Here is a 27,958-nt window from a genome sequence, read left to right on the forward strand (position 1 = left end):
CTCTGAACCTCACCTGTGTTCTGAGTTACACTGTAGGGTTTTTTGGCATTGGGAGATGGACTGGCATAACAGTATACACAACAAACTGCGTGTTGTTAAGGAGACTATGAATGTGAGGAAGTCTTCCATGTGGGCCTCTCGCAGGGAATCAGTTGTCCTCTGCTGGCTCCGCATTGGCCATGCCTGAGCGACCCACAGTTACCTCCTGCGCCATGAAGACCCGCTTGAGTGTCAATGTGGCGCCCGGTTGACAGTGGCCCATATTCTGATGCACTGCCCCACTTGACAGCCTTGCGACGAAATCTTGGGTTACCCTACTTGTTGCTGCTAATTTTATCTGACAAAGCCTCATCGGCTGATTTAATTTAAGTTTTATTCATCATTATGAATAATTTATTTTATCATTTGATCTAAGTTTTAGCGGATGTCCTTTGTCCCTCTGTGTCCTCCACCGTAGTGCTTCTAGGATGGAGGTGTTAATGTGTTGCAGAGTGGCTGGCTTCTCCTTTTTTTATTCTCATGGTCAGCCAGCCGTGGTAATCTGCTTTGTTGTTTTAATCCCTTTGTCCTGTTTCTTGCGTTTCTGTGGTTTTTCTTGTCCTCTTTTGTCCATTTATATGTTTGTTGCCCTTCATCGTTCTTGTGATTTTTCCTTTCATTGCATTTTGAGTTGCCAGTCATTTGTTTTATTTTCACACTTGTGGCATTCTTTTATTCGGAATAAGGGACTGACGACCTCTTAATTTGGTCCCTTTGCCCCTCTTTTAATCCAACCAAGCAATCAACCAGCCAACCTAAATATGGATTCGCATACACAGACGGATCCAGAATTCATGACTAGGTTAGTTAGTTTTGTGTACTCAGCCCAGGAGAGGTTCACAAGCAGTGTTCTCAGAGTGCATGCTTTATGTATATACGGCAGGGTTGGTAGCCATATGTCTAACCTTGCATTAAATAAGATCTCCCTCAGCCAAGACCTTTGTGTTTTGTAGTGATGCCCACAAAAAATAAATCAGTGCTATCTCTGAAACATTTTGTTCTCTTAACATACAAGACATTTTATTTGAACCTACAGTGCGGGAACCAGCATGACATTCATTTGGACACCAAACCAACTGGGCATACTGGGAAATCACAACTGAAGCACCAGATTTTGAATATGTGGTATAAGGAATTATGGGCTGCTGCAACCTCAATAAAGGCGTGTGATACTTCTTACCAAGCCTCTCTGAAGGAAACAGTTGTACCGTTCTAGTCATGAATGGGCCACACCATATTGAACTGAGAGTTCATCTTACAGGGTGTATACGACCCGGGACAACCGGGAATTCCGGGAAAAACCCGGGAATTTTTTCATCCGGGAGAAAACCGGGAAAAACCCGGGAATTTTTCGGAATTCCAGGAATTTTTCATTGTTTTAGCTTTCAGTTACATTTTTGTAGTTTTGACTGCAGAATTGATTCTCTATCAAAGAATGTTATTGTATCCTGCTACTGGAGAATGATACTGCAGCAATAAAATATAAACGAGAGGGGAAAAAATAAAACTGTAGTGGCAAAGGAAATGTGCATTTTACGACAACAAAACACCGTGCACGCACAAGCGTCTACAGATAGCAAAAATATGTTAAAGGCCGTAGGGCGCAGACTGTAATTCTTCGTAACAGTAAACTGCTTGCTATGAGCATGACGTCACAACTGTTCACATTAGGTTCGTTTGACCAGTTGCCAGCGGTCTGTTGCGCATGTGCATTTGACTCGCGTATAAGCAGTACCTTCTCTCGCTTCCCGCTTCTTGAAGTTTGGCTGTTAGCTGCATCGGTAGTCGCAGCAAGCAGCCAGATGCAAACGAGAAAAATTTTTCTCGCGCGCCCTAGCTGCCAGATTCGCACTTGCACAGAGTTGTCTGAGTTGTAGTGGGGAGGGGGTTAGTCTCCACGTGACCCGTGTTTACGTTAAGTGATTTCGCTGCTTCTCTTCGTGTACAGCTCCCACGTCAAATGAAAACAAAACGGATTTCTGTGGCCGGGAGCTATCAAGTGAATTAAAATGCATTCACATAATTACAGAGGGCAAAAATATATTATTAATTTCAGTTTCTGATTTTATTTTCTTTCCAAGTTAGTAGCAGTCAAGCATTAATCGCCTTGCAGAAGAATGAAGTTATTTTTGCAAGTTTGCTAAAGAAATTCCGCTGAGGCAATCATTTTATTTGAAACGAAGTGTTTCATTTAACAATTTTGGGTACTTCCAACTGTTTGGTGAATTTCAAGTGCACGTTATCATCTTCTGCCATGTATGGCATTATGCCATAATAAAGAACCAAACATGAGATCGTAGAGTACTGGTACTCCAAGAAAATTTACATCCCAAAAACCACACTGAAAAGCTTAGTGTAAGCTCTCTTAGTGCTTTATACACACGAACATGCGGGCTTCCTACACCACTGCAGTTGCACACGCACAATAATTCGTTTTTGGCGCTCTCTGGCAACTGGTAAATCGAACCTATAACTAACAGTATTGCGAACGGTGGTTAGAAAAGCGTTACTTTCAAAGTAAATTTCTTTTTACGCAAGATGAATTATGTTACGTGTGTGAAAGTGGGATGGATATCTAAATCACAGAGCGTTCGAAACTGAACAGTTTGAGGACCAGCCACTTCAAGAATTTCGAGCCAAGGCATTTGTCACAATTTTAAATTTACTGGCACATGTGTGTGATGTATCTTAAAGTATATCACACCAAAAAAAGACCAATATTACACGTGAAAGCTTAGCTTTTCTTGTAGATATACGGTACTGTGTACATTAATGTAAACCGTTAACTTTTCCTCTTGTGTGTTCGCGCTATGTAACCAGTAATCTTGCTAGTGGCTGACTATAACACGTGTCCTATGCTCTGAATAGCTGCTGTCATCGACTGGCGAGATCTCGTGGCTTGAGATATGACTCGCTTACAAAAGGACATCACAACCTCGGTTGCAACGCTCCGGAAACTAACAAGCTGTGTTTGGTGCAATTCGAATTTATACTTTCGTAATACGAAAATATGCAGTGTGTATGTTGCTGCAAATCAAAGGTCTTTCCAAAACTTCTCTGCTCCAGCTTTTCTTTTTTTTCCGGGAAGTTCTACGCGATTATATAAAACGTTAACCATTCAAAGGATTGATAAGTTTTACAGTTCCAAGGGAACTTTTTCTGTGCTGAGTGACAGTAGGTCGCCCGGGAAATAGCATATTTTTTAAACGGGATATCCGGGAGAAATCCGGGAATAATCCGGGAATTTTTTTTCCTTGTCCCTGTATACACCCTGTCTTAAGGCTTCTGGACTCTGGTGGGCATGTGTTCCCAAGCTATTGCAGCTGTTCTTCCTTTCATTTGCTGTAATCTTATTCTGACTGTAGCAGCCAGTCCATGAGGAGGTCATGAGGTACCTATAGAGTGGTAGCAGTCTGACTGTGCAGGGAATGCACTATTGATGCCAGACTGTTACTTCCTTGTGGATGCAAGAAGTAGGTGCCTGTCCGGGTCCTCTGGGCCATGGTCATCAAGCCAAGTGACCCTTGTTCTGGCAGAGTGGTGCCCAAGGGGAGAGCCATCGTTTGGGGTAGTCAGCATCATGGCAGATGTCTGTCAATGTGAAAGGGCCTAAGCTTACACCTGGTGCCTGTGTGGCTCTGGTTCTCTCTTTAAGCAGACCAGAAGTCTTCAGTGCCATTATGACCATAGGAACTTTACCTCATTGACCATGCTATGGGAAGAAATTGAAACAAAGTGGCTTGCAGAAACTTACTCTCCAATTGCTGGTTTGCACTTGTGCATATGAAGGGTCCTTCCTCTCTATTAAGCTCGTGTTCTTTGAACATATTTTGAGAAATCACTTCCTTCAGTAAATTATGAAGTGGTTCAATCATAATTAAAATGGCAAATCCTACCCAGTGCCAGGTGATACTTTGCAAATTACTGAATGATGTACCCATTACCGTAATGCCCGATAAGAGTCGAAACGTGGTACAATGTATAATTTTTCTACAAGACATACTGATGAAGAACTACATGAGCTGTTGGAGAAGCATGGGATCCATTTCATACATTGTGTGCGTCGAGACTCACGGGGCAACAAGGTTGACACTGGAGCTTTCATCTTCAAATTTGAGGGGATTTCTCTTAGCGAGGTGGTCAGAATTTTGTTTAACTGTGAGAGGATGTGTGTGAGCATTCATGAAGACATTTACACATGTTTTTATTATTTTTCTATTGAATATATTATTTTAAATTTAAATTTAATAATAACAATAATAAATTTAAATAACCTTTTATGCATTCCGCATGAACTTTCCAATGTAATTTGTAATTAGTGGCTTTTGTAACATTTATGTTAGGTGCCCTAACCACAATACAAAAAAACTGCTGACAATAGTACAAATATTTTAATTGTAATACTATTAACTGATAGATCTAATTCCATCAATAATGACCCATATATGTCTGTTTCAAAATCTCAGGCTTTAACAGTAGTTCCATTATTTCATAAAAATGTAATTAAGGGAGTCACTTCTTCGTTAATCCCAAGTTCACAGTGACATGGGTAATTTAGTTTCCTTATAAAAGATTTAATGTATTCATTTATGGCATCACTCTTGCCTCACTACTAGCTTTCTCAAGAGAGTACTTCAAAATGGCACCAATTTAAAACAGCAGGTGAACAGGCTCTGGAAGCATTACGGGGATTGAGGGCAGTGTAGCCCTCTGTGCAAGTGGACATTCATGCCTCCCCTTAAGTTGCATTGCCACACATTCTCAAATAACCTGCTAATATATTTCAATCAAATATTGCCAGTTACATATATACATAAATATATTAAACAGGGGTGCTGAAGACTGCTGCACTGAGTGTGCTAGATCTAATGTCCTGTCCTCATATATTTCTTTTGTCTTTTTTTCTTCTCACCAGTGTTATCATTTTGCAGGTCACTGAATCCTTGTATTCAGAATTTTTTTAATGCAAACTTTTAATCTTATGTTACTAATGTTTTTTGCTGTGGTTAATCTCATTGCAGAAAAAGTGGAAAGCTTGAAAAAGAAGAAGTTAGGCCATGAAATTGGTAAAGCTGCTGCAGAGAAGAGCCGTGGGCTTTTCAGTGCAGATGATTGGCAGTGTAATAAGTAAGTTATGTATACAGTCAGTTGTCTTTCCCACTCTGAAAAATGGATTTTATTAGATCTTTTAAGATTTATGGATTTTAGAACAAAATCATAAACTGAATTCTGTAACATAGTGCAACTGAATCAGAGAGAGGGAATTCCGATTTGAAAATGTTGCATATTCCTTCATACTGTGTAATGTGACTTATTCAACAGATATAAATGAAACACGCAAGCAATAATAATTCAACAAAATTCTTTTATAATTGTGTAATGGTAAAAAGTAATTTCTGGCCACCAGAAATAGTTACTGAAATGATTAATTATTTTACAGTATGGTAGTCACACATACGGAAAAAATTATTGAAAATGTGGCTATGATCATTATACACTAATTAACACAAAACTGGTAGCATAAGCCTAACAGCTTAAAAAATTATAAACTGCTTTTTCTATAATGGCATCTTACCACAAAAATGCTAATGGATAAGATACAAAATAAAATGAACCTAATGTTTTCTACAGTGATACTCCAAAAGCCACCTTATGGTGTGTGGTGGAAGATACTTTTGACACCACTATAATCACTCCTCCCCTCCAGCCCACCTACCCATCACTTTTTACTGTGTTATTTGTATCTGTTGCACAGGAAAACTGCTACCGGGAAGTCACCATATGACTTTTAATGTCTCCTGTTTTCTTTTGTCATTTCATGATGTGTATGTGGGAGGAATAATTTTTGCCTAACTCTTGAAATGTAAGTGCTGTCAGAATTTTAACAATAATTCTGAGTGATGCCCAGTGTCTCTCCTGTAGTGTTTGCCATTAGAATTGGATGAGACAGTCAATAACAAACTTGAACATACCAAACAAACCCATGACAAAATACTACACTCTTCTTTAGATCTTCTCTGTTAATCCTACTTTGTAATGGCGTCTGTCAGACAATGCTGGAGAGGAAGTTGAACAAGGATTTTGGAGGCTATTTCTTTTGTAGGTGTGTTACATTTCCTAAGAATTCTTCAAATGAGTTACAGTCTGGCATCTGGATTTTTAAAACTAGTTTTATGTGGTCATTTCACTTAGTTATTCTGTACTTCTGCTCCTAAAAATTTTACAGATGTTAATTTTTCCAGTTGTTTGTAGCTAATTATGTAATCAGATTGTAGTGGAACTTTCCACCTATTAATGCAGTCCATTGCAATGTATTTACCTTGACTCAAATGAGACCATGTTCCAAGTGTTGATACCATACTGGTCTTCGTACATTTCACTAGTTTTCTTTCCTATATACATAATCATCATCATCATCTGGAAACAGCCTCACACACGCTCTATCCCACTGGCCATTAAAATTTCAATGCAATAAAGGTGGTATTCAACAAATGTCAAATTGACATGAAATGTACTACATACCTGGATATGCAAATCGTTAGTATTACAGTGCAACCCAAAAAAGTAGGTAGGAGTAATCCCATTCAGAAATAGCATTTCAATTTTGATTTATTTGTGTGAGATCATGTTACTCCTTGAGTAAGGAGAAAGGCTGTGACAGGATGATTGCCTTTAGAGACTTCGATTTATAATTCCTTAAAATTGCTGTTTGCCTTGATCAGTATCTTGCAACTGTCATGCTAATGTAGAGTTGATGGGTCTAGGAGGGCCATACTCAGTGCCATCAGAATCTCAGCTGTCCCACACAATAGCACTCTAGAGGACAGTAATGTTGTTCACTCGGCTGTGCAGGATCTCACAGTTATGTCATTACCTAGAGTCAGCTAACGAACTTGTTTACCACAAGGTCAATAAGATGATATGGGAATCACTGCTATCAGCATGGTGATCATTGTTGTGGTTTTTCTTCATGCACCAGAGGGGAGAGGTATGGCAAAAGTGGTGTGGCTAGTAGCAACAACACTGGACACAGGAGTGGCACCATATCATCTTTCCAGATGAATCCAGGTTCAGCATACAGCATCACAATACACATATCTGTGTGAGGAGCATCTGGGGAGAATGAAAGATGCCATAATGCATTCATTGTCATTTGATTCCATCACTTCATGTGATGAAATGGGTTGCAATTTGGTATACAGCACGATCACCCCCAGTTCACTTAGCTGGTAATTTGAACAGTGGCAGTTACATTTCTGACATGTCAAAGCCAGTGACTGCCAATCCTTCGAGATCTCTGTGATGTTATCTTTAGTGAGATAACAGAAGACAATGTATTGCCTCTGCTGTCTTGACCTACTGTGATAAACAGGGTGTTAGCTGCTTTGGTCAGCATGTTCTCTAGATCTCTACCCCACTGAAAGCCACTGGTCATGGGTTGTTGAAAGACTAGTTATGCCACCAGTCACCAGCCAGTATGGTTGATGAACTCTGGCATAGTTCAGGCAGCACAGCATGACTTACCCACACCTGTCATCCAAGTTCAGTTGAACCTGATGCCCAGCTGTGCTACCACTGGTGGCAACTCTTTGATAAATTTTGCATCCTGTATAGCCCCAAATCATATACAAATTTAATCTTTTTTTCTTCCTACTATATCGTATACACAAAATATTTTAATGGCCAGCAGTGTATTTATTGAATCACGCTCAGGGGCTCGTGAAGAGATCACACAGTGTGTAAATGGTATTATTATAGTTCTCCCTGGAAGAAACATGGATGTGTGTATACAAAGATCGTAATGCATTATTGAGGCCAGAGGTGTGCTTAATTCAGCACAGGATGCCAAATGGCTGTTAAGACAATGTTGATCATTATGATGAACTGAACAAATTATTTTTTTGCCAGCAAGTGAACACAGAATTTTCTCCGTGTGTGTATCTGACATCCAGGCACTATTGTAGCATGCATGAAATGTATTTGCAGTTGTGTATATGGACAACAATCAGCTATATAATGGAATGGTGACAATAAAAATTGATGCCGGAGCTGGACTCGAACCTGGATTTCCTGCTTTTTGTGAGTGGTGGCCTTATCCACTTTGGCTATCCAAGCATGACCCTTGACCAGACCCAAACATTCATGTCTTACCGTCCATGTATCACAATATGCACTTGTACACGTAATGTAATTCCCATAGAGATGAGAGATATTTTAATTGAAAGTTGCTGCTTGGTATTGGTGGATAAATGTGATATTGCAGTGTTCCTTCAACCATGCATGCATGTCTGAAGGAACAGTGCGTCATACTTCTTAACAACACAGGCATTGCAATATTGTTTTGTAGCACTATATACTGATCATGACATGAAGCTTTAAATTTCACCAGTTTGATGATACTACTTGAGTATACCAGATGAACTGTGGAAAATGTAGCATAGGCACTTAGAAATTTGGGATGTATTGTTTTTTCTGTGTGTGACACAGCAGTTGTCCCAACAGTGGTGGGAGCTGTTGTGGTGTAGGCCCTACTAGCTCTCTCTCAGAGAGGAAAAAAATCAAAGAAGGGAATATTAACGAGAAAATGTAACATGTTACATTGAACTGTAGATGCCCTTGTAACATATATTCAAAGGTACTGACCCCATTCACTGTGGTTTGTGTAGTTCATCTGTGACATAGTTAAATTAATCATTGTACATAAAGATACATGATACTGTCACAAATTTGGGTCGATAATTGACAGAATAACAACTCCAGTGGAACAGTACTTACATCCACCAGAATTTAATTCATTGTATTTGGTCTGTAGGCTACACGTTCACATACTACCGCCTAGTGCTTTAGGAAAAGCATTGTTGGGAGACTCTTGTCAATTTAGGGACAATACACACAATTTTTGTGGTCCTGTATGACACAAAATGTTGTAAGGCATCCTTTGCCAGCACATGGTTATATCACTGTGTGTAGCCCTTTTATTATTCTAGGTATATACACTACTGGCCATTAAAATTGCTACACCAAGAAGAAATGCAGATGATAAACGGGTATTCATTGGACAAATGTATTATACTAGAAATGACATGTGATCACATTTTCACGCAGTTTGGGTGCATAGAGAAATCAGTACCCAGAACAACCATCTCTGGCCGTAATAACGGCCTTGATACGCCTGGGCATTGAGTCAAACAGAGCTTGGATGGCGTGTACAGGTACAGCTGCCCATGCAGCTTCAACACGATACCACAGTTCATCAAGAGTAGTGACTGGCGTATTGTGACGAGCCAGTTGTCGGCCACCATTGACCGGACGTTTTGAATTGGTGAGAGGTCTGGAGAATGTGCTGGCCAGGGCAGCAGTCGAACATTTTCTGTATCCAGAAAGGCCCATACAGGACCTGCAAATGTGGTTGTGCATTATCCTGCTGAAGTGTAGGATGTCACAGGGATCGAATGAAGGGTAGAGCCACGGGTCGTAACACATCTGAAATGTAACGTCCACTGTTAAAAGTGCCGTCAATGCGAACAAGAGGTGACAGAGACGTGTCACCAATGGCACCCCATACCATCATGCCGGGTCATATGCCAGTACGGCGATGACAAATACACGCTTCCAATGTGTGACCACTGCAATGTCGCCAAACATGGATGCGGCCCTCATGATGCTGTAAACAGAACCTGGATTCATCCGAAAAAATGACGTTTTGCCACTCATGCACCCAGGTTCGTCGTTGAGTACACCGTCGCAGGCGCTCCTGTCTGTGATGCAGCGTCAAGGGTAACCGCAGCCATGGTCTCCGAGTAGCTGCAAACGTCGTCGAACTGTTTGTGCAGATGGTTGTTGTCTTGCAAACGTCCCCATCTGTTGACTCAGGGATCAAGACGTGGCTGCATGATCTGTTACAGCCATGCGGATAAGATGCCTGTCATCTCGAATGCTAGTGATACGAGGCCATTTGGATCCAGCACTGCATTCCGTATTACCCTCCTGAACCCACCAATTCCATATTCTGCTAACAGTCATTGGATCTTGACCAACGCGAGCAGCAATGTCGCGATACGATAAACCATAATCACGATAGGCTACGATCCGACCTTTATCAAAGTCGGAAACGTGATGGTATGCATTTCTCCTCCTTACACGAGGCATCACAACAACGTTTCACCAGGCAACACCAGTCAACTGCTGTTTGTGTATGAGAAATTGGTTGGAAACTTTCCTCATGTCAGCACGTTGTAGGTGTCGCCACCGGTGCCAACCTTGTTTGAATGCTCTGAAAAGCTAATCATTTGTATATCATAGCATCTTCTTCCTGTCAGTTAAATTTCGCGTCTGTAGCACATCATCTTCATGGTGTAGCAATTTTAATGGCCAGTAGTGTATATGGAAGGGCTATATGAGGGAAATGAACTTGAAGATATTTAGAAAGGGAGATGCAGTAAGTGGAGATGGGAGATACGATACTACGAAAAGATCTTGACTGAGCGCTGAAGGATCTAAGTTAAAACGATACCCATGAACTAGACATTATGACTAGACATCATTTCTTCATAATCAGTAAGAGCCTTGGGAGGACCAGCCATGAAAAAACTATCCCATCTGTTGTGCAAGATATATGAGATAGGTGAAATACCCTCAGATTTCAAGAAGAGTGTAGTAATTCGAATTCCAAAGAAGATATGTTGGTTCTGAACAGGTGTATTACCAAACTATAAGTTTAATAAGTCATGCTTGCCAAATATTGAGACAAATTATTTGCAGAAGACTGGGAATGGAAGAACTGGTAGAAGCAGACTTTGGGGAAGATATTTGGTTCGTGCAGAAATGTAGGAACACACGAAGCCATAATGACCCTATGACGTACCTTAGAAGAAAGTTCATAGCATTTGTAGATTTAAAGAAAACTTTAATCAATGTTGACTGTAATGCACTCTGAAAGTCAGAAGGTAGCAGTGATAAAGTACAAGGAACAGAAGGTTATTTGCAACTTGTATAGAAAGCAGAATGCAATTATGAGTCAAATAACATGAAAGGAAAGTAAAGATTGAGGAGGGAATGAGACAAGGTTGTATCCCAGCAACAATGTTATTCAGTTTGTACATTGAGCAACATGTTGAGGGAGTGAAGGAGAAATTTGGAGAAGGAATTAATGTGCAGGGAGAAGAAATATAAACATTTAAGATTACCTGGCAACAATGCAATTCTGTCAGAAGCAGCAAAGTGCTAGGAAGAGCAGCTGATCAGAAGAAGTTATAAGATAAACATCAACCGATGCTGAGGGAGTTTGATTAAGAAATGAGACAGTAAAAGTAGTAGATGGGCTATTTGGACGACAAAGTAACTGATGATGGCCGACGTAGAGAGGATATAAACTGTGGACTGGCTATAGTAAGAAAAGCATTTCTGAAAAAGAGCAATTTATCATCTAATATAAATTTAAGTATTAAGAATTTTTTTCTGATGTTATTTGTGTAGAGTGTAGCCTCCTATGGAAGTGAGATATGGAAGTGAGTACTTCAGACAAGAAGAGAACAGAAGCTTTTGAAATGTGTTGCTACAGAAAAATATTGAAGTTTAGAAGGATATGTCAAGTAACTAATGAGGTGACACCAAATTGAATTGGGGGGAAAACAAAACTTGTCACAACTTGAGTGAAAGAGGGGAGCAATTGGTTGGACCCATTCTGAGACATCAAGGAATTGTTAGTTTGGTAATGGACGGAAGTGTCGGAGCAAAAATTGTTGAAGACAAAGGGATCTATACGGTAAATAGGTTCAAATGTATGCAGGTTGCGGTAATTATGCAGAGATAAAAAGGCTTGCACTGGATAGGCTAGCATGGAGAGCTGCGTCAAAGCAGGCTTCAGACTGGAAGACGACGCCGACGCCGACGACAAGGATGCCAAGTGGTGTAGTTTCGAAAAATGTCCCACATGACCACCACAGATTTTACTGAAATTTTGTGTGAACTTTCGCACATGTTCCCAGTAAACATTGGTAAAGTTTCACAATCACCAATTCAATACTTCTGGAGATATAATTATTTGTTTGACCACATAGCGCAGCTACCAACAGTGAATTCGTAAATTTTTGGCAACTTTGAGACACAATATCTCCGGCAGCATTTTCTTGAAAAGGGGGAGGGGGGGGGGGGGGCTAGGCCATCTTGTACAACACTTTGCACTCTTGTAAGTGAAATATTATGTTCTGGTGTAACCACAAGCACTGGAATGTAGGTGAAGAACGCAAGAGAAGAGAAGGCGGTGAAACAACGTTGGCTAATGGTTCGCTGATTAGGACCGCACAACAACAGAAGCAGCCTCTACAAGAGGAGAATGTAAGTGGTGCTCCTGCCAGCCTTGGCTGCTCACTATTCGCTCAGTATTCGGACAGTATTAGCACAGCCTAGCAGAGAGTGTTAAGATAGCAGTGACACTTGATCCATATCAATTGCTTGCAACTACATTGTATATAGCAAAGGACACTAACTTGCATGTCACCCATCGCTTGTGACCACTCATTGTAAATACAAGTTAAGTATTGTCATTCTTCTTATTTGTAATAAAAACTATTAATGTGATTTTGTTTGAATTGTTGTATAGCATTCCAAGAATGCAGCATCCTATAGGCACCCTATAAGCGATGAGTGGGCAGGATCCCACATATTAAAAAAGATTTCCTGATCAATTTTCATATTGAATTTGATGCAAAATCAGCCAAAAAACACACACTTGAAAAAAATGTGAAGTTTATCTTTTTATATCTCTGGAAGTAATTGCAGGATAAACCTGAAAATTGGGAAATGAGGTTGAGCCAGAACAATAGCAAATATAGATTCTTTTTTCTAGTTTTAGGCATCTCTACAACATTCAGCTGTACAGAATTCATTTTATAAACAATGAAATTGAATGAGGATAAACAATAAGAAGTTTTTTTCGTTTTTGTGGCTCTTATAATCTCTAATAATTTGAGGCAATCAAACTGGAAAAGGTAATTTTTTGGGTTCTGTCTTATCAAAACATTCCCATCAGTAACATCATATGGCCAACAGTATAGTTTTCCCTCATGATATTCTACAGTAAATTAATGCAACCTGTAAAAAATAAAGTAGTTTGAAATAAACATATACTTATTATCCTAAAAGAGACCTTTTTCAACTTAGGCCTGTGAGGCTTAATAGAAATGAATCATCAGGCTTGGGATCCTGTGTAAAGAAACCCTTATCTGGCTTGAGAACTTGCTGTAAAGAAACACGCCCATGGCTGCTGTCTTACAGCTATCAGGTGTGCCCCTATGGCACTGGGGGATGCTGGTTTTCTCACTTTAAAATGAAACAGCTGCGGTTAAGCAACCATGGGCCACAGCAACATGTTTATACAATTTTTCATCAGTACACCTTTCCACCAAAACTGCAGGCTACACTAACACAAAGTACCCTATACCTTAAACTGGAATTAAACTAACACATCAATGACATTACACAATAAGAAGGCATACCAATAATTCCCTACAACATGAATCCATTCCAAAAAAGTCAGGCAGACTACTATGCAGTGTGACAGTGGTGTAAAACCTGCAGGCTATTTATACAATGTGTGCTATTTCGCTACCATGAGCTCCACTGACTTGGTAATGCACAGCTACATTGTGAAGTTTATAACCAGTTCGATTTTGTAGTTGTAGCAGAAAAACAAACTTAAATGTCACAATGAGTCATGACAAATGGCACCTCTTTTTTTGAAGTTTTCAGAGTTACTCAGATTTTCTCTCTTCCTGACCATTTTAGTATTGCCTTCCCCAGAGAGTGCTAAACAATCGTAGAATGTGATAAAAGATATCAGATTTGAGTATCAACAGAATATGGGCCTGCTTTGAATGCACCCCCCCCCCCCCCCCCCTTGTTGATTTTTAGGGCTTTATTCAGTCCCATTGCAAAACCAAATACAGTTTTTTAGGTGGTTTAGCACATGATGTTTCGAATGAAAATCATTTAAAAGAGTTTACAGAAGTCTCTTTTTTGTAAAAGTGGGCCAAAAATAGCATTTTTTTTTTTGGTAAATTGTCAACTTTACTTGCTATTTGTAAACTATTGGAAAACAGTAGGAGAACGAAATTTTATATTTTACTGTGCAATTTTTCATATTGATCCCACAATTACTTCCAGAAATATAAAAAGTGAAACCTCACATTTTTCCAAGTATTTAATTTTTCTGTCAACTTTGCTTCAAAGTAAGCATAAAAAAAAGCCCAGGAAATCTTTATTATTATTCTGCTTAAGAGAATGTAAAATGTACAATATGACTTAGTTTTGTTTCTTCCATGGAAATAGTGGCAGAGGTATCATGTCTCAAAGTTGCTCAAAACTGATGGGTGCACTGTTGGTAGCTGTGCTATATGGTCAAGCGAAGGACTCTTATCTCCAGAAGTATTGAATTAGTGATTATGAAACTTTACCAATATTTATCAGGAACATGTGCGCATGTTCATACAAAATTTCATCAAAATCCGTGATGGTCATGTGGGAACTTCCTAGACCACTTGTCATGGAATGTCCTTATTAATAGATGGTTTAAATTCTGTCATTGTCTTAGGCTTAGCCATGTGAAAACAGGTAAGAATTCAAAATTTCCTTAGAGGAAACAAATTGAAATTGTCATGAAGCTATATTTCAAGTTTGTTAGCTTTGGTTACGCTGGTGGTGGATTACTGTTTAATGATGACCTTGAACATGTAGATTGCTGTAATTGTTCATATTTTCTGTTTTTTCTTCCTCTGATTCTGATTATTTTATAATGATTGTTAGGTGTGGGAATGTCAACTGGGCCCGCCGACAGTCGTGTAACATGTGCAATGCTCCAAAGTATGGTGAGGTTGAAGAACGTACTGGTTATGGTGGAGGTTACAATGACCGTGGCGTTGTGGAATATGTACGCCGTTCGGACTCGGATGATGAATATGATGAGGTAATGGAGTAATTCTGTGCAGTAGGTGCACAGATCAGTATATTCTTGTTTATATTCCTTTACTATCATAATATTTATGAATTTGTGTGTCACTCATTAGTGCACATTAATTTGTGTTTTTATCTAATAGTTGGTATATCCAACTTTGACACAGATACGTCACGAAATGCTGTGGCATGGAAGCAATGAGGCCTTGGTAGGTCGCTGGAGAGAATTGACACCACATCCGAACACACAACTCACCTCATTCCTGTAAATTACGGGGGAGAGGGGGGATGAGCTCTGATACCACGTTCAATCTCATATTTTAATTACATACAACCCCATCCTCCTTTCAAAACACTGTCCATTCTGTTCAACTGCTCTTATAAGTCTCTGCTGTCACTGATAGAATTACAAAATCATTGTAAACCATAAAATTTTTATTTATTCTCCCTGAACTTTAATTCCGTCTCCAAATTTTTCTTTGGTTTCCTTTATTGCTTGTTCAGTGTACAGATAGAGGTTTCCTTTATTGCTTGTTCAATGTACAGATTGAATAACATTGAGGGCAGATTACAACCGTATCTCATTCCCTTCTCAACCACTGCTTCCTATGCTGTAAATGTAGATTTGCCTTTTCTTAAACTATTTTCTAAGAGAAGACATAGGGGTCACTAACACCTCTCATTTTCCTATATTTCTCTGGAATCCATACTGATCTTCCCGGAGGTCAGCTTCTATAAGTTTTTACATTCTTCCGTAAAGAATTCTTGTTAGTACTTTGCAACTAGGACTTACTAAACTGACACTTTAGTAATATTCACAACTCTCAGCACCTGATTACTTTGGAATTGGAATTATACCATTCTTTTTTATATCTGAGGGCAGTCTGCCAGTCTCATACTTCTTGCACACAAGATGGAATTGTTTTGTCATTGATGGCTCTCCCAAGGATATCAGTAGTTCTGATTTAATGTCATCTATTTAGTGTTGCAGGAGGGTAGGTCGTGCGTCTGTGGCATCTGATAAGTCATACATGGCCCCCATATTGTGCTAAATGGTGAGCACCTCTGGGAGCCCAGCATTTGGTGAACCTAAGTTCCCTGAGCTGGTGATTGGTAAACACTGCCAGTCCTCTGTAACGGTAACCTCTGGGGATGTGATGGTGGAACATTGTGTGGCACAGGGACCAGGTATCTTGGCTTAGCTGCCTGGAGTGTGAGGGTGGTCAAAACCTCTATAAGAAACCCCTTAATCTCAATGTGTGCTGTATGCTGATGAAACATTATTGCTGTTAAGGCAGAACGGTCATCAGCAGGCAACCTCAGAGGAACATGCTGCATCTCAGTTGTATAAGGCTTACTCAGGAAAGTGGGGCTATGTCTCAGTGGGCCGGTATTTCCCTAACAGCTTGTAGGACGAGATGGATCTCTTGAACTCAAACATATCCACTCCCAGTGTGATTGCCTTAAAGTTCATTTTCCTTGCTTAGCCACTCTACATTTGCCTTTCAGCTTTCAGTTCTTTGCTTAGCACTGATTTTCCATCTGCACTCGTAATATTCCTACAGCTGCTTCTCTTTTCTCCAAAGATCTCTCTAATTTTCATGTAGGTGGTACCTATCTTCCCCCAAGTGACTTGTTCCATGTCAAATCAACGCAGGTGCCAACCTAGACCCTCTTCGATTTTCATAAAATTTGGTGTGCTCATTGCACATGACATCTGGCCTTCAGTAATGCATGATATAGCCATCCCACAAACATAATATAGCCATGCCAGCCAAACACATGCTTGGAAGGCATGGTAAACAGGTTCAGATTTACAGAAACAAATATGACAAATGTATCAAGTAGACTTACTATGCCTTAATACTAGGAAGTGATATATAACACTGTTTGTGCAGCTTTTCATGAAAGGAAATATGTTAATCCTGTTGCTATTCACATCAGTCTTCGCAAGAATGTCCTTCTTGTCCACAGTCAAGATGTCAGATTTTGCAGGGTATATGCATGGAGGTAAGGCCCGTGAGGATGTAGGAAGCTAATTGAAACATCATTCATATCTTCATTAACATTGAAAACACATCTTCGTACATGCATGCAACAAACCCTGTGATATCACTAAGGTATGAGTCTCATTGGATCCTAGTTAGAGATTCATTTCTGATGTCTGGTGAATTGGTGAAAACTTTCATTTACATATTGTAATGGCCAGTGGGAATAACACAGTGTAACTTGTGGGTACCTGCAATTGTGTGAATCTCTCAAAGGAGACATTTTTCAGCTTCATACTCACTGTTGAATAATGAAAGTGACACACTGCAATGTTCTTAGAGTACCATTCAAACAACTGTCTGGGTGTCATTACCTGAGAGCTTGTAATGCTAAACGGCCCTGCTCATTACGAAAAATCTTGTCATTGTTTTCTGTGAACTTGTTGCTTCTCTCTAGGGGTGATTTCGCTTAGCATCTTGACAGTATTAGCATTACATGATATTTGTTCCCTTAATGCAGGTGGTTGTGCTAATAAAAATTGCTGTTTTCCTGTTAAGTGGTCACATCCACACTCCAGCACTGCCCCAACATTAAAGACCCTTACCACTTGCACTGCATCCATCACGTTCAGACACACAAAGTTGTCCATCCAAAATAACAGAGATTTCTACAACTTTTCCACATTATGGCATTCTAAAACTATTTTCTATGGCTAAATGCCACTGTTCTTGAACAAATATAACTATTGTATTTTGATTCTGTGGAAAATTCTTGTAAGACGTATGGCACACGGATACACTATGTAAGCATACTGATTTCCTGCAGAAATAACCAACATGTGGAAATATGTCTGCCACTGACCATCGGTGTTAATGTAATGTTATAATTCCCCCTCCCCAAGAGATTTTGGCCAAATCACAACTGAAGGTCAAAATCTCTTAATGGTTGGTCTGAGGGAGATGCAATTTAAAATGGCTGTTTACTTATGGTTCGAAACAGTGCGTAAACAATCCCACATGTTCTCAGTGGGCATTCCAGTGTTAAATAAATAAATAAATAAATAGATAGTAAACATTACATAAGACTAAAAGTGACAATGGAAACACATATTTACAAAATATACAGGTAATATTACCTGTATGCCAGAAATGTGAAACATGCTTAAAGTTACTTTCCATTCCATGTTAAATACAAGCATCCAAATTTGTATTTAAAATGCTCAAGATTTACAAATATACAATAAAATGCCTTAAAATTAATTTACTCTTATGCCACACAGAATATCTCCAACAACAACATGTGACATGTCAATTTTGCAAATCAGCTCTTTCCTTTTCCTGTAAAACATATACATATGTGTGAACTTTACACCACTGAAGCACATTTTGCACTCTTTTGTGTACTCTGCTTTCACTTTTGTTATCCACAGCACAAACTTTAAACACTCACTTAAACATTAGGTTTCATCAATCTTGTTTCTTGCAACATGTGAGTCCATATGTCCAATCCTGAGTCCATTTCATTAACAGTCAGTGTCACCCACTGCGCCCACAAGCAAAATGTGCTGCATAACAAAACATGAGTACAGTATCCGTTTCAGTCTGTGGCCCATCCATCCTCCTTCATATACCTACTTAGACCCCCAAATGTGAAACAAGCTAATAGATTCTAATGACACTCACATTCACTGAAACATTACTGTGATAACTCATCAAAGAAAACAAAACAAAGCTTAAGAAATGCACAAATCAGACCTTCAGTTTGGGATTCAATTCTCAAAGTAACATGAAAAATGCAAAATAATTCCCAGCTATGATATCATAGCATCCTCTCAGCATCAATGAAACAAAGTCCAATACAATATCTGATAAGAAAATTGATCTCCCCAACTATTTCCCCCATAAATTAAATGGCTCGTTTTACCCTCTTGCTTGTGTATAACAACCATATATAACTTAAAATATAAGCCTTAACAAATATCTTTAAATGTGCATTTGATAAAATCACACAAAGTGTTATTACAAAGTCACTGATCAACTAATACTCTTTTTTTTAGGTACACTTGAAACTAACTATTAAAAATACATTTAAAAAAACTATGTAAAATGTGCTCTCTCTCTCTCTCTCTCTCTCTCTCTCTCTCTCTCTCTCTCTCTCTCTCACACACACACACACACACACACACACACACACACACACCACTCTCTCTAGTCTCACTCACTTCAACATATTCCATCATGTTCCTCCTTCCTTATCTCATTTATATTTCCTCAGCACAAGTATTTTGTTTGTCTGTGGGCAAACCAAACAGCATGCATTTGGATGTGGAGTTGCCATCACCTCAAAAGGCCTATAATATAATTCAAAAAATTTCTTTGTCTCCTTGTTGTGCTCACTTGACTTCTCCTTTGTCCTCACCAACACCAGATCCCCAACTCTTATCTCTGTCACATTCAGCTTTCTGTCATGTCTTTGCATTGCTCTTCTCTCCATGTTCTCCCTTACAAAAGTTTCCAACTCTTCTCAACTCATTATACAGGGAATCAACATGGTATGAGGTCAGATTTGATGGCTTTGTGTTGAACTCCACCTCCCATGTTGAAAACCCCATTGAGCTGTGCTTCACACAGTTCATTACAGTTTCAAAATCTTTCAGATATTGTACCCAAGAGCTTTGTTTATTGTTACAGTACGTCCTGGAGAGCTGTCCCAGTTCTCTCCTATATCGTTCTGCCAGATTGCTCAAGGGATGATGTACCGAGATTCTTGTATGCTTTATCTTTGCAGTGTCTATAAACTTAATCTGATCATTACTAGTGAATTGGGATTCATTGTCACTTCAAATAGCTTTAGGTACACTAATCAAAGGAAAATACTCTTGTGTGAACTTGGAAATCAGAGTCTTAGTGGTTGCCCATTTGATTGCATACAACTTGATATATTTACAAAATACATTTGATATTACAAAAATGTATTTCCATCTTCCAGCCCAACATTTTGCTTCATTATTTCAGTGCATTTTTGAGGTCCATAGTGGCCAAAGCACAGGTGCACTTGTTGAATTAAGTCATTGACATAGTCCTCTAGAAAACATAACATCCATTCATCACTGTTTTTGTTTGCCATTCTGAACAAAATTCCCTTATGTATTTTGTAATATTTATTCAAATTTTTCTCCTCTCTAGTTCCCAGTCACCTCTTTATCTGTTGTAGCTTGGGATCCTGATCCTGTGATCTTCTCATGTCCCTACATACTCCTCTGATATTTTTCTCGCTCGGCAAACCCTTTATGTATAGCATTTCAAATTCTTTATTTCCATCATCTTCCTATCTTAGCACATCCCTGGTTCCCACTGGTAATCTTGAGAAAGCATCTGCCCCAACATTTTCAGTTCCCTTTATGTACTGGGTGCTTTAATTAAATTGCTGCAGGAACATAGCCCACCTCATTAATCTGCTGTTCAACAATTTACATTCACATAAATAGCTCAATGCTCTATGATCAGTGAAAACAATCACTTCATGACCCAGTAGATAATTTCTTAACTTGGTGAATGCCCACACAATTGCTAACAGCTTATTTCCAGTGATCCCGTAACTTCGCTCATGTTTGGAAAGAGTTCTAAATGCAAAAGCTATACTCCTCAGTTCTTCGTGTCCACCTACCACTTTTTTCCATGACAGTGCCACTCCCAAAGCATAATCACTACTGTCAGTGTGCAAACACTAAGGCAGGGTTGGATCTAGGTGGTATAGTACTCCAATGCTATTTAAACTATCCTTTATTTCCTGAAAATCTTTGGTGCAATCTTGTGTCCACATCCAAGTTGCATGTTTCTTTAGTAACTTGGTTAGGTTTGGTGAGTTTGGACTCTGGTTCCTGATAAACTTTCAATAGAAATTGCACATTCCTAAAAGGACTTGAATTGCTTCTTGTTATAAGGAATTGGACACTTAGCTAAAGCCTCTATCCTGTCTTTCTTTGGTATCTTTTCTGTGGGCATGATAACATGTCCCAAGAATTCTATTTCCTTCCTGGCAAACTCACACTTGCTTAGTTTTAGCTTCATGTCTCCCCTTTTAAGGGCAGCTAACACTTCCCTCAATAGAGGGCAGTGACTTCCCCAGTTTACAGATGCCATCTATATGTCATTTACGTAGAATGTCAGTTTGCTCAAAAGCTCTCTATGTAAAACATGATCTAATGCCCTTATAAAAATAGTCGCAGAAGCGTTGAGACCAAAAGAAACCACCATATAAGACAGCAGTATACTGCCTACTCTTATTAGCTAAGGGAATGTGCCAGAAACAAGATGTCAGATCCACACGTGACATCATTTTGGCATAATGGAACTGATAGAGCAGATCATCCATATTTTCTGGATGGCCTGTTTCCCTACAGATTATGGTATTCAGCTTTCTAGCATCTAACACAAGCCTCACTGGTTTATCGCTCTTCTTGATGACAACTAGTGGGTTATTGTATTAACTATTGCTTCTATTATCCCTATCTGCAGCATTCTTTCCAGGTCAATATCAACTGCCTTCCGAAGTGCAGCAGCTATGTGGTATGGTCTCTGCATGAATGGTTATTTACACAGCAGATCATGCAGGTCCTTCCTGTGTCCTTCACTTATCCCTTCAATATTATCAATGTTGTGTTTAATCATTGTCTTCTTCAGCTCTCTGTGGCTTCCCCTCCCCCCTGCTGCTGTTTGCTGGTTTCTTTTGCCGTTTGGTCCACTACAAATGATGCTATCATTATTTTCCCTGTTAATGACTTGTTTTAGTCTGTTACTAAATTAGCCCCACTTTCATCTATCTTTAACGGATTGCTTTTACAGTCTAGAACAGCTCCTAAATAGGTCATCCAATCCATCCCAATAATAAAATTCATACAGAGTTCTGGAATAACTGTACAGTTGTAACTAAATTCAATGTCACCTATCTTAAATCACAGCATTACCTGGGTCCTACCAGGTTTGCTTAACCTGCTAGTCGCACCTGTAATCCCCATTCCAATGACTGGCAATTCCATAACTTGTGTAATGGATTTCAGATGTTCATAAAACATTTCAGAGATCCCACTAATCTCACTGTTTGAAACAAGAAGTGCTTCAGTCTCAAACCCTCCAACACTCACTTCAATTTCTGGTTGTAATTTTACTACCTTATTACTTCTGAAAGGTTCTTCATCAACCAGATTATTCTCAATGCTTTGAAATTCATCTATAGAAGCTTCCATTGTCGTGATATTGAATCCTCCCTCTATGTGATTTATTGCCTTATTGCTGCTACCAGAACTAATATTACATTTTAATTTAACACAGTCTACTTCCACATTTACATCTGTACTATTTGTATCCCCCAGCTGTATTGACAACACAGTGCAAAACATAGCTGTCTATCACACCAGTTTCATCAAGAAGTTCCTCAGTAGCTGCCAGTAATTTCATATTTTTCATTTTCCATGTGATGAATTTTTTTTATCCACCATGCTTTAGTATTTCTGGTGGCCTGGTCTTTTTTTGTTGCTCTAAACTACTGACTACATTTATAAATTCTTCACTAATTTCATCTAGCACTGACTGTGGTACCCAAAAAGATGAAATTCCAATTTGTTTACAATTTTCACTCATGTACTTACTTATTGCTACCTCTACATTTGCATCTGCATTAGATACATGCTAGTGCCCCCTGTCTGCCATAAATTTTGTCTTCTGTGCATGAAGAACTATTTACACCAATAACATCTACATTGCATACAGGATGTGCCTCTGCAGCACTACTGGTTACTATAATAGGTATCCGAGGCATTGCTCGTGATAATTGCTTCATAAAGATCTCTAGTAATACTGCTTATACCATTAATATTATTAGGTGAATCTGCTTCCACTGCCAATTTACTGCATCCTCTACACTAGCATCAACATCAGCAAAAGCACGTACATCAGCAGCAACTTTCTTGACACAAGATTCAAAATTCACATCACCATCAACAACATTTGAAATATCACATATAGAACCAGTATGGGGAATATTAGCACTTAAAGGATCCACCCTTCCAACTTCTGCATGCGTAGAAACACAACTGTGCTGCTCAGTAGAATTAATACACACACTCTCAACTTTTCTATTGTCAGCTACAGTATCAGAACAAACAGAACTATGATATCTCAAAATTGTCGGACTAGTATTTCCATCGTTATAAATATTCGTATCTTCACCATTCATTCCATCACTTGATTCAGCCCATTGAAAAAAAAATCGCTTATATTTTCATTGACACTCTTTTCTTTGAATTCTCTCTCCCCCTTCCATTTCTATCCAGCACATTCAAAAAATTCCCCCAAGAATTCACCTTCATCCAAAATCCTCTCCATATGAAATGAATTAAACTGCCTTTCTCTCTTTGTCTTTTTCCAAGCATTGTCAGTCTTTATCCTAGCTTGGGCCTCAGGTGGGATATCTACTCATTTCCCCAGTTGTGAGATATGGCTGACCCCCCGAGCTGTTCCTTCAACATGATCATATTGTGGCCTATTGTTATCTCTTCTATCATTTGATCCTGAGTTTCTCCTACGATCATGCCTGATATCTTTGTGGGAGTTTCTGTAGTCATCCTTGTAATTCCTCTTGTCCCTTCCATAATGATTTCTGTCATTATGGAAATTTTTTCTGTTTCTGACTAGTAAAGCAGTATCCATATTCCCAACATAATCAAGGAATAAGTGTACCTCATCTCCTGGAGCATTTATGAGATACTATTGTTCATAATCAAGTAGTCTCCTCTTTAAAGTGGAAATGATGATCAATGCTAATTTTTCTTTCCGTCATACAAAAATCTCTTCATATTTCCCTTCCCCTGGGCTATATACAGCCCCACATTAAAGAAAAAAAAATGGATGCTGGATTGTTTTACCTCTCCCCGCTATTTATTTAAAAATCCCTTATCAAAGTCTTCAGAAGTCATAAAATTGTTCCGAATTTGGCTTGCACATGACAAAGCTTCCCCTTCTAATAACCCTCTCATAAACTTAATCTTTTGCAAATCAGTCATTCCATCCACAAATCGATCTCTACAATATGCAAAAAAATTTGCTGGATGACATGGAAAATATTCTGAACATTATGTATGGGCAGCATATTTACAATGTTGCTAACATTTCCATGTTCCATCTTAGCTGCCTTTGACTCTCTTTTCGATTTTCTTTGATACCACAGTACTGACATAAAGCTTTATTTACTCACTTTACTATTTACTTCACTAACCTTTTCTATTATACCAATATAATTCCTTTCCAATTCATCTTTCACCCGTCCTTCCAATTCTGAATTTTCAGCTGTGCAATTTTCATCCAACTTAACAATTTTGTCCCTTACCTCTGCATTTAATCTGACACATTCCTGTTCATTTCTATTTCTAATCTAATCTTGCCTTCCATTTCTGACAGCCCCTGATTAAATCTCTCCTCCACAGACCGTATACTGCTTTTTATTTCATTCATACTACTCGTAACTTCTTTTGACTGTTTGTTCATTTAGCTTCCTTGGGTTTTTAATTGCACTTCTTATGCTTGCACCCTATTTTGAACATCATTTACACTTTTCTGCAATTTAGCAAGAGGGATCAAAATTTCTTTGAATGTATTTACATCAGTAATGTCTATTGGAACAAAAATATTTTCATCTGTTGATTCCACATCACTTGCAGCATTATTCACAGTTGTTGGTTCCCCCATTATGACAAGCAAAGAAAACACACACAAATGTTTGCAATACACGACTATAAATGTTACACATAGTACACACGTGCAGATTTACTTTACTTTTGAAGGTTTCATCTCCGCTATTGCACTTCGTAGTGCCAGAATTTGCTGCCGCAACGTATCTGCCGTTGTCTTGTGTTGTACTGCACTGCTGCTGTCCCCACGGTTCCTGCTGCTTGTCTCTGCCGCCTGCGTGGTTTCCACTCCTTTATTTGCCGCCAAACCCCCGTTGAAGCACCAAATCGTTGTTTAATCCTTCTTCACTGCTTCTTGTCACAACCAACACTGCCTTCATGCAGTCTGGTATAATTCAGACACCCTGGACGAGCCCCAATTTTGTAACAGCCCTACTCACTATGAAAAATCTCATCGTTGTTTTCTGTTAACCTATTGGCTCTATCTAGAGGCGATTTTGCTTAGCATCTTGCCAATACTAGCATTATGTGATATTTGTTCCCTTAATGCAGGTGGTTGGGCTAATAAAAATCACTGTTTTCTTGTTAAGTGGTCACGTCCACACTCCAGCACTGCCCCAACGGTAAAGACCCCAAGCAACATGGGGCCCCTTACCACTTGCACTGCTTCCACCACATTCAGACACACAAAGTTGTCCATCCAAAATAACAGAGATTTCTACAATTTTTCCACATTCTGGCATTCTAAAACTATTTTCTATGGCTAAATGTCACTGCTCTTGACCAAATAATAACTATTGTATTTTAATACTGTGGAAAATCCTTGTAATGTATGTGGTGCTTGCATACACTATGTAAGCATACTGATTTCCTGCAAAAATAACAAACATGTGGAAATAGTATCTTTGCATTATTTCAAAGAGCTTCTATGATGTCTGCCACTGACCATCAACGTTATTGTAATGTTATAAGCTGTAGATGCATTACAGACTTGCATGGTCAGCAAGTTTCTTATTAGCAATACCATCACATGGTCCTTTGCCGTGTGATTTGGCAAAGAAATATCACTCTGCAGACACACTGAAATCAGACCGACGAAAAGTAGTGTTGGCAAAATTCTTGCAGTTCTTATACTGGGCTGCAGTACCATCCGAGAAGTACTACACATATTTGGGTATTCCATGGAAATAGTGTCTCCTGAAGCTAACAAAGTGACGCTGAAAAATATGACCATTCACTGTGTCGTATTTAAGGCATTCTGATATTTAAAAAAATGTGATTGCATGGTTTCATGGGTGTCTATAATGAACAACAAGTGAATGCCTGTGCATTGTTCCAATGAAACCCCTGCACCTCATCCTGAAGGACAAATGGATACCGTATTTACTCGAATCCAAGCCGCACTTTTTTTCTGGTTTTTGTAATCCAAAAAACCGCCTGTGGCTTAGAATCGAGTGCAAAGTAAGCGGAAGTTCTGAAAAATGTTGGTAGGTGCCGCCACAACTAACTTCTGCCGTCGAATATACGTAGCGCTACACAGGCTTGCTTTGCAGGCACAAAGATAAATACTGGCGCCAAAACCTCTGCGTCAGTAAATAAATTTAAAAAAAAAAAGGTGGAAGACTATTTTTTTTCTCCACCACGAGTTTCTACCACTGCATTTTCATACATTATCCAACGAAGTAAATACAAATTCCATATTGTTCATCTTCGAATGTAGCAGCATTTCAATGTACTATGAAAATCCGAGTGGCAAGACTGTTTGGGGTTTTTGTCAATACGGCCAACTCTACATTCTGAATTTTTTCCTACCTGTGAGAAGAGATGGTTGCTAATATGAACTTTTATGAATTGTGAATCACATGCAGTATTCTCTTCACCATAAGAATAATACGAATATAAACATTTTGCCATGTATTCTTTCGTGTTTGATGCTATCTCATTTAAATCCTGTCTGCCTAATAAACTACGAAACTAGAGTGAGACAACAGCAAACGCGGAAGAATATACATATCGTGTCATGTTTATATTCGTATTATTCTTATGCCTGATAGTGATACAGTCAGAAATGAAGCATGGCAATTGACTAGATTTTTAAATCTAAGATGACTAATTTCTGTGCAGAATGTAATGTGCTAAAGAGGCGTCTGCAAAGATTTTCAAACGGAGAAAAATTTTCGCTAAACTCTCGTTCAGAACATCTTCTATCATACGCAGTCTGTTATTTGGTTCTTGTTGATCATTATCAAAGAAAGCAGTCGTGTAAGTGACAATAAATAGCAGTCTATTGCCATTGTTTCACTCATGAGACAATTCCTCTCTTTTTGTTTTTTCATTGTAAGCGGCGGTAGCGCGCACAAAAGCAAGCTATGCCGCGAGCGGCGACAGCCGTAAACACTTATTATCAGAATGCGACAAACAATGCGTGACACAGTACAGTAATGCATTTTCAGCTTAGAGTGACGTTAACACCTATAACAAAGAGAACGGCACGTATGAGATCAAAGAAAAATAAGCAATCGATTCAAACCAGACGAAGCACGTGAAAAAGGAAGGGTACCCGTATAAATATGGACGGAGCATCTGACGCATAGCAATGGCTACCTGGTGAAGCTTAACTGCTAAGCTTATGACTCGAACCAAACTACTGTAGCTGTATCGTCATTCATTCGACCTAAATTGAGTCTCATATGAAAATGGACGAACTTTGTTTCGATTTGGAGGTGTGGCCTAAAACTTTTCTCTCCCTTGAATTTTGAGTCTCATTTTTCAGGTGCGGCTTAGATTTGAGTGCGGCTTAGATTCGAGTAAATACGGTAATGTTCTGAAAAGTCACATATCAAATGTATTCATTGCCACCAGGTGTCTCTTTCAGCTGTTGTAGAAATTCAGACTGTTGGTGGCTGCGAAGGAATGCAGCAGAAGCTTTTTTAATTGTCTGCGAGGTTTTCCAAGAAGTTTTCCACACGATACATACAGCCGGAGAGTTGTTTTGTCTGTATATGTCCACAGTTTAGATGTTTTATCATTTCCATTTTCATCAAACAACTCTTGCAGATCTGTCATGATAGAATATATACCTGGACAGTTTTCACATGTGGATGTATAGCATTTTGAGTGTGCAGGATGACAAACGATCCCAGCAGGACAGTGTTTGCAGGTGCTAAGTTGATAGTCTGCATCATGCATGATCTGTTTTAATCTGGACCCTTCCAACTTGAGTCCAGGGTGTTCATCTTAGAATGTCTGATACTGTTGATACAAGTTTCTCAGCACTAGTCATTCTTGTTTATGAAT

At 39.0% G+C, this 27,958-nt stretch overlaps 1 protein-coding gene across 4 annotated transcripts in view; it reads left to right on the forward strand.

Annotated features, from left to right (window-relative positions):
- The window catches only part of LOC126185190 (zinc finger Ran-binding domain-containing protein 2), a 71,654-nt gene that overhangs the window by 13,526 nt on the left and 30,170 nt on the right, over positions 1 to 27,958 (forward strand). For all 4 annotated transcript variants that reach the window (XM_049928054.1, XM_049928052.1, XM_049928053.1 and 1 more), the window contains exons 3-4: positions 5,061 to 5,166; positions 14,842 to 15,001. In XM_049928054.1, the coding sequence (XP_049784011.1) occupies positions 5,061 to 5,166; positions 14,842 to 15,001 (266 nt within the window). The remainder of the gene's footprint in view (positions 1 to 5,060; positions 5,167 to 14,841; positions 15,002 to 27,958) is intronic.

Source organism: Schistocerca cancellata, chromosome 4, assembly GCF_023864275.1.
Source record: "Schistocerca cancellata isolate TAMUIC-IGC-003103 chromosome 4, iqSchCanc2.1, whole genome shotgun sequence".
NCBI classification, from domain to species: domain Eukaryota; kingdom Metazoa; phylum Arthropoda; class Insecta; order Orthoptera; family Acrididae; genus Schistocerca; species Schistocerca cancellata.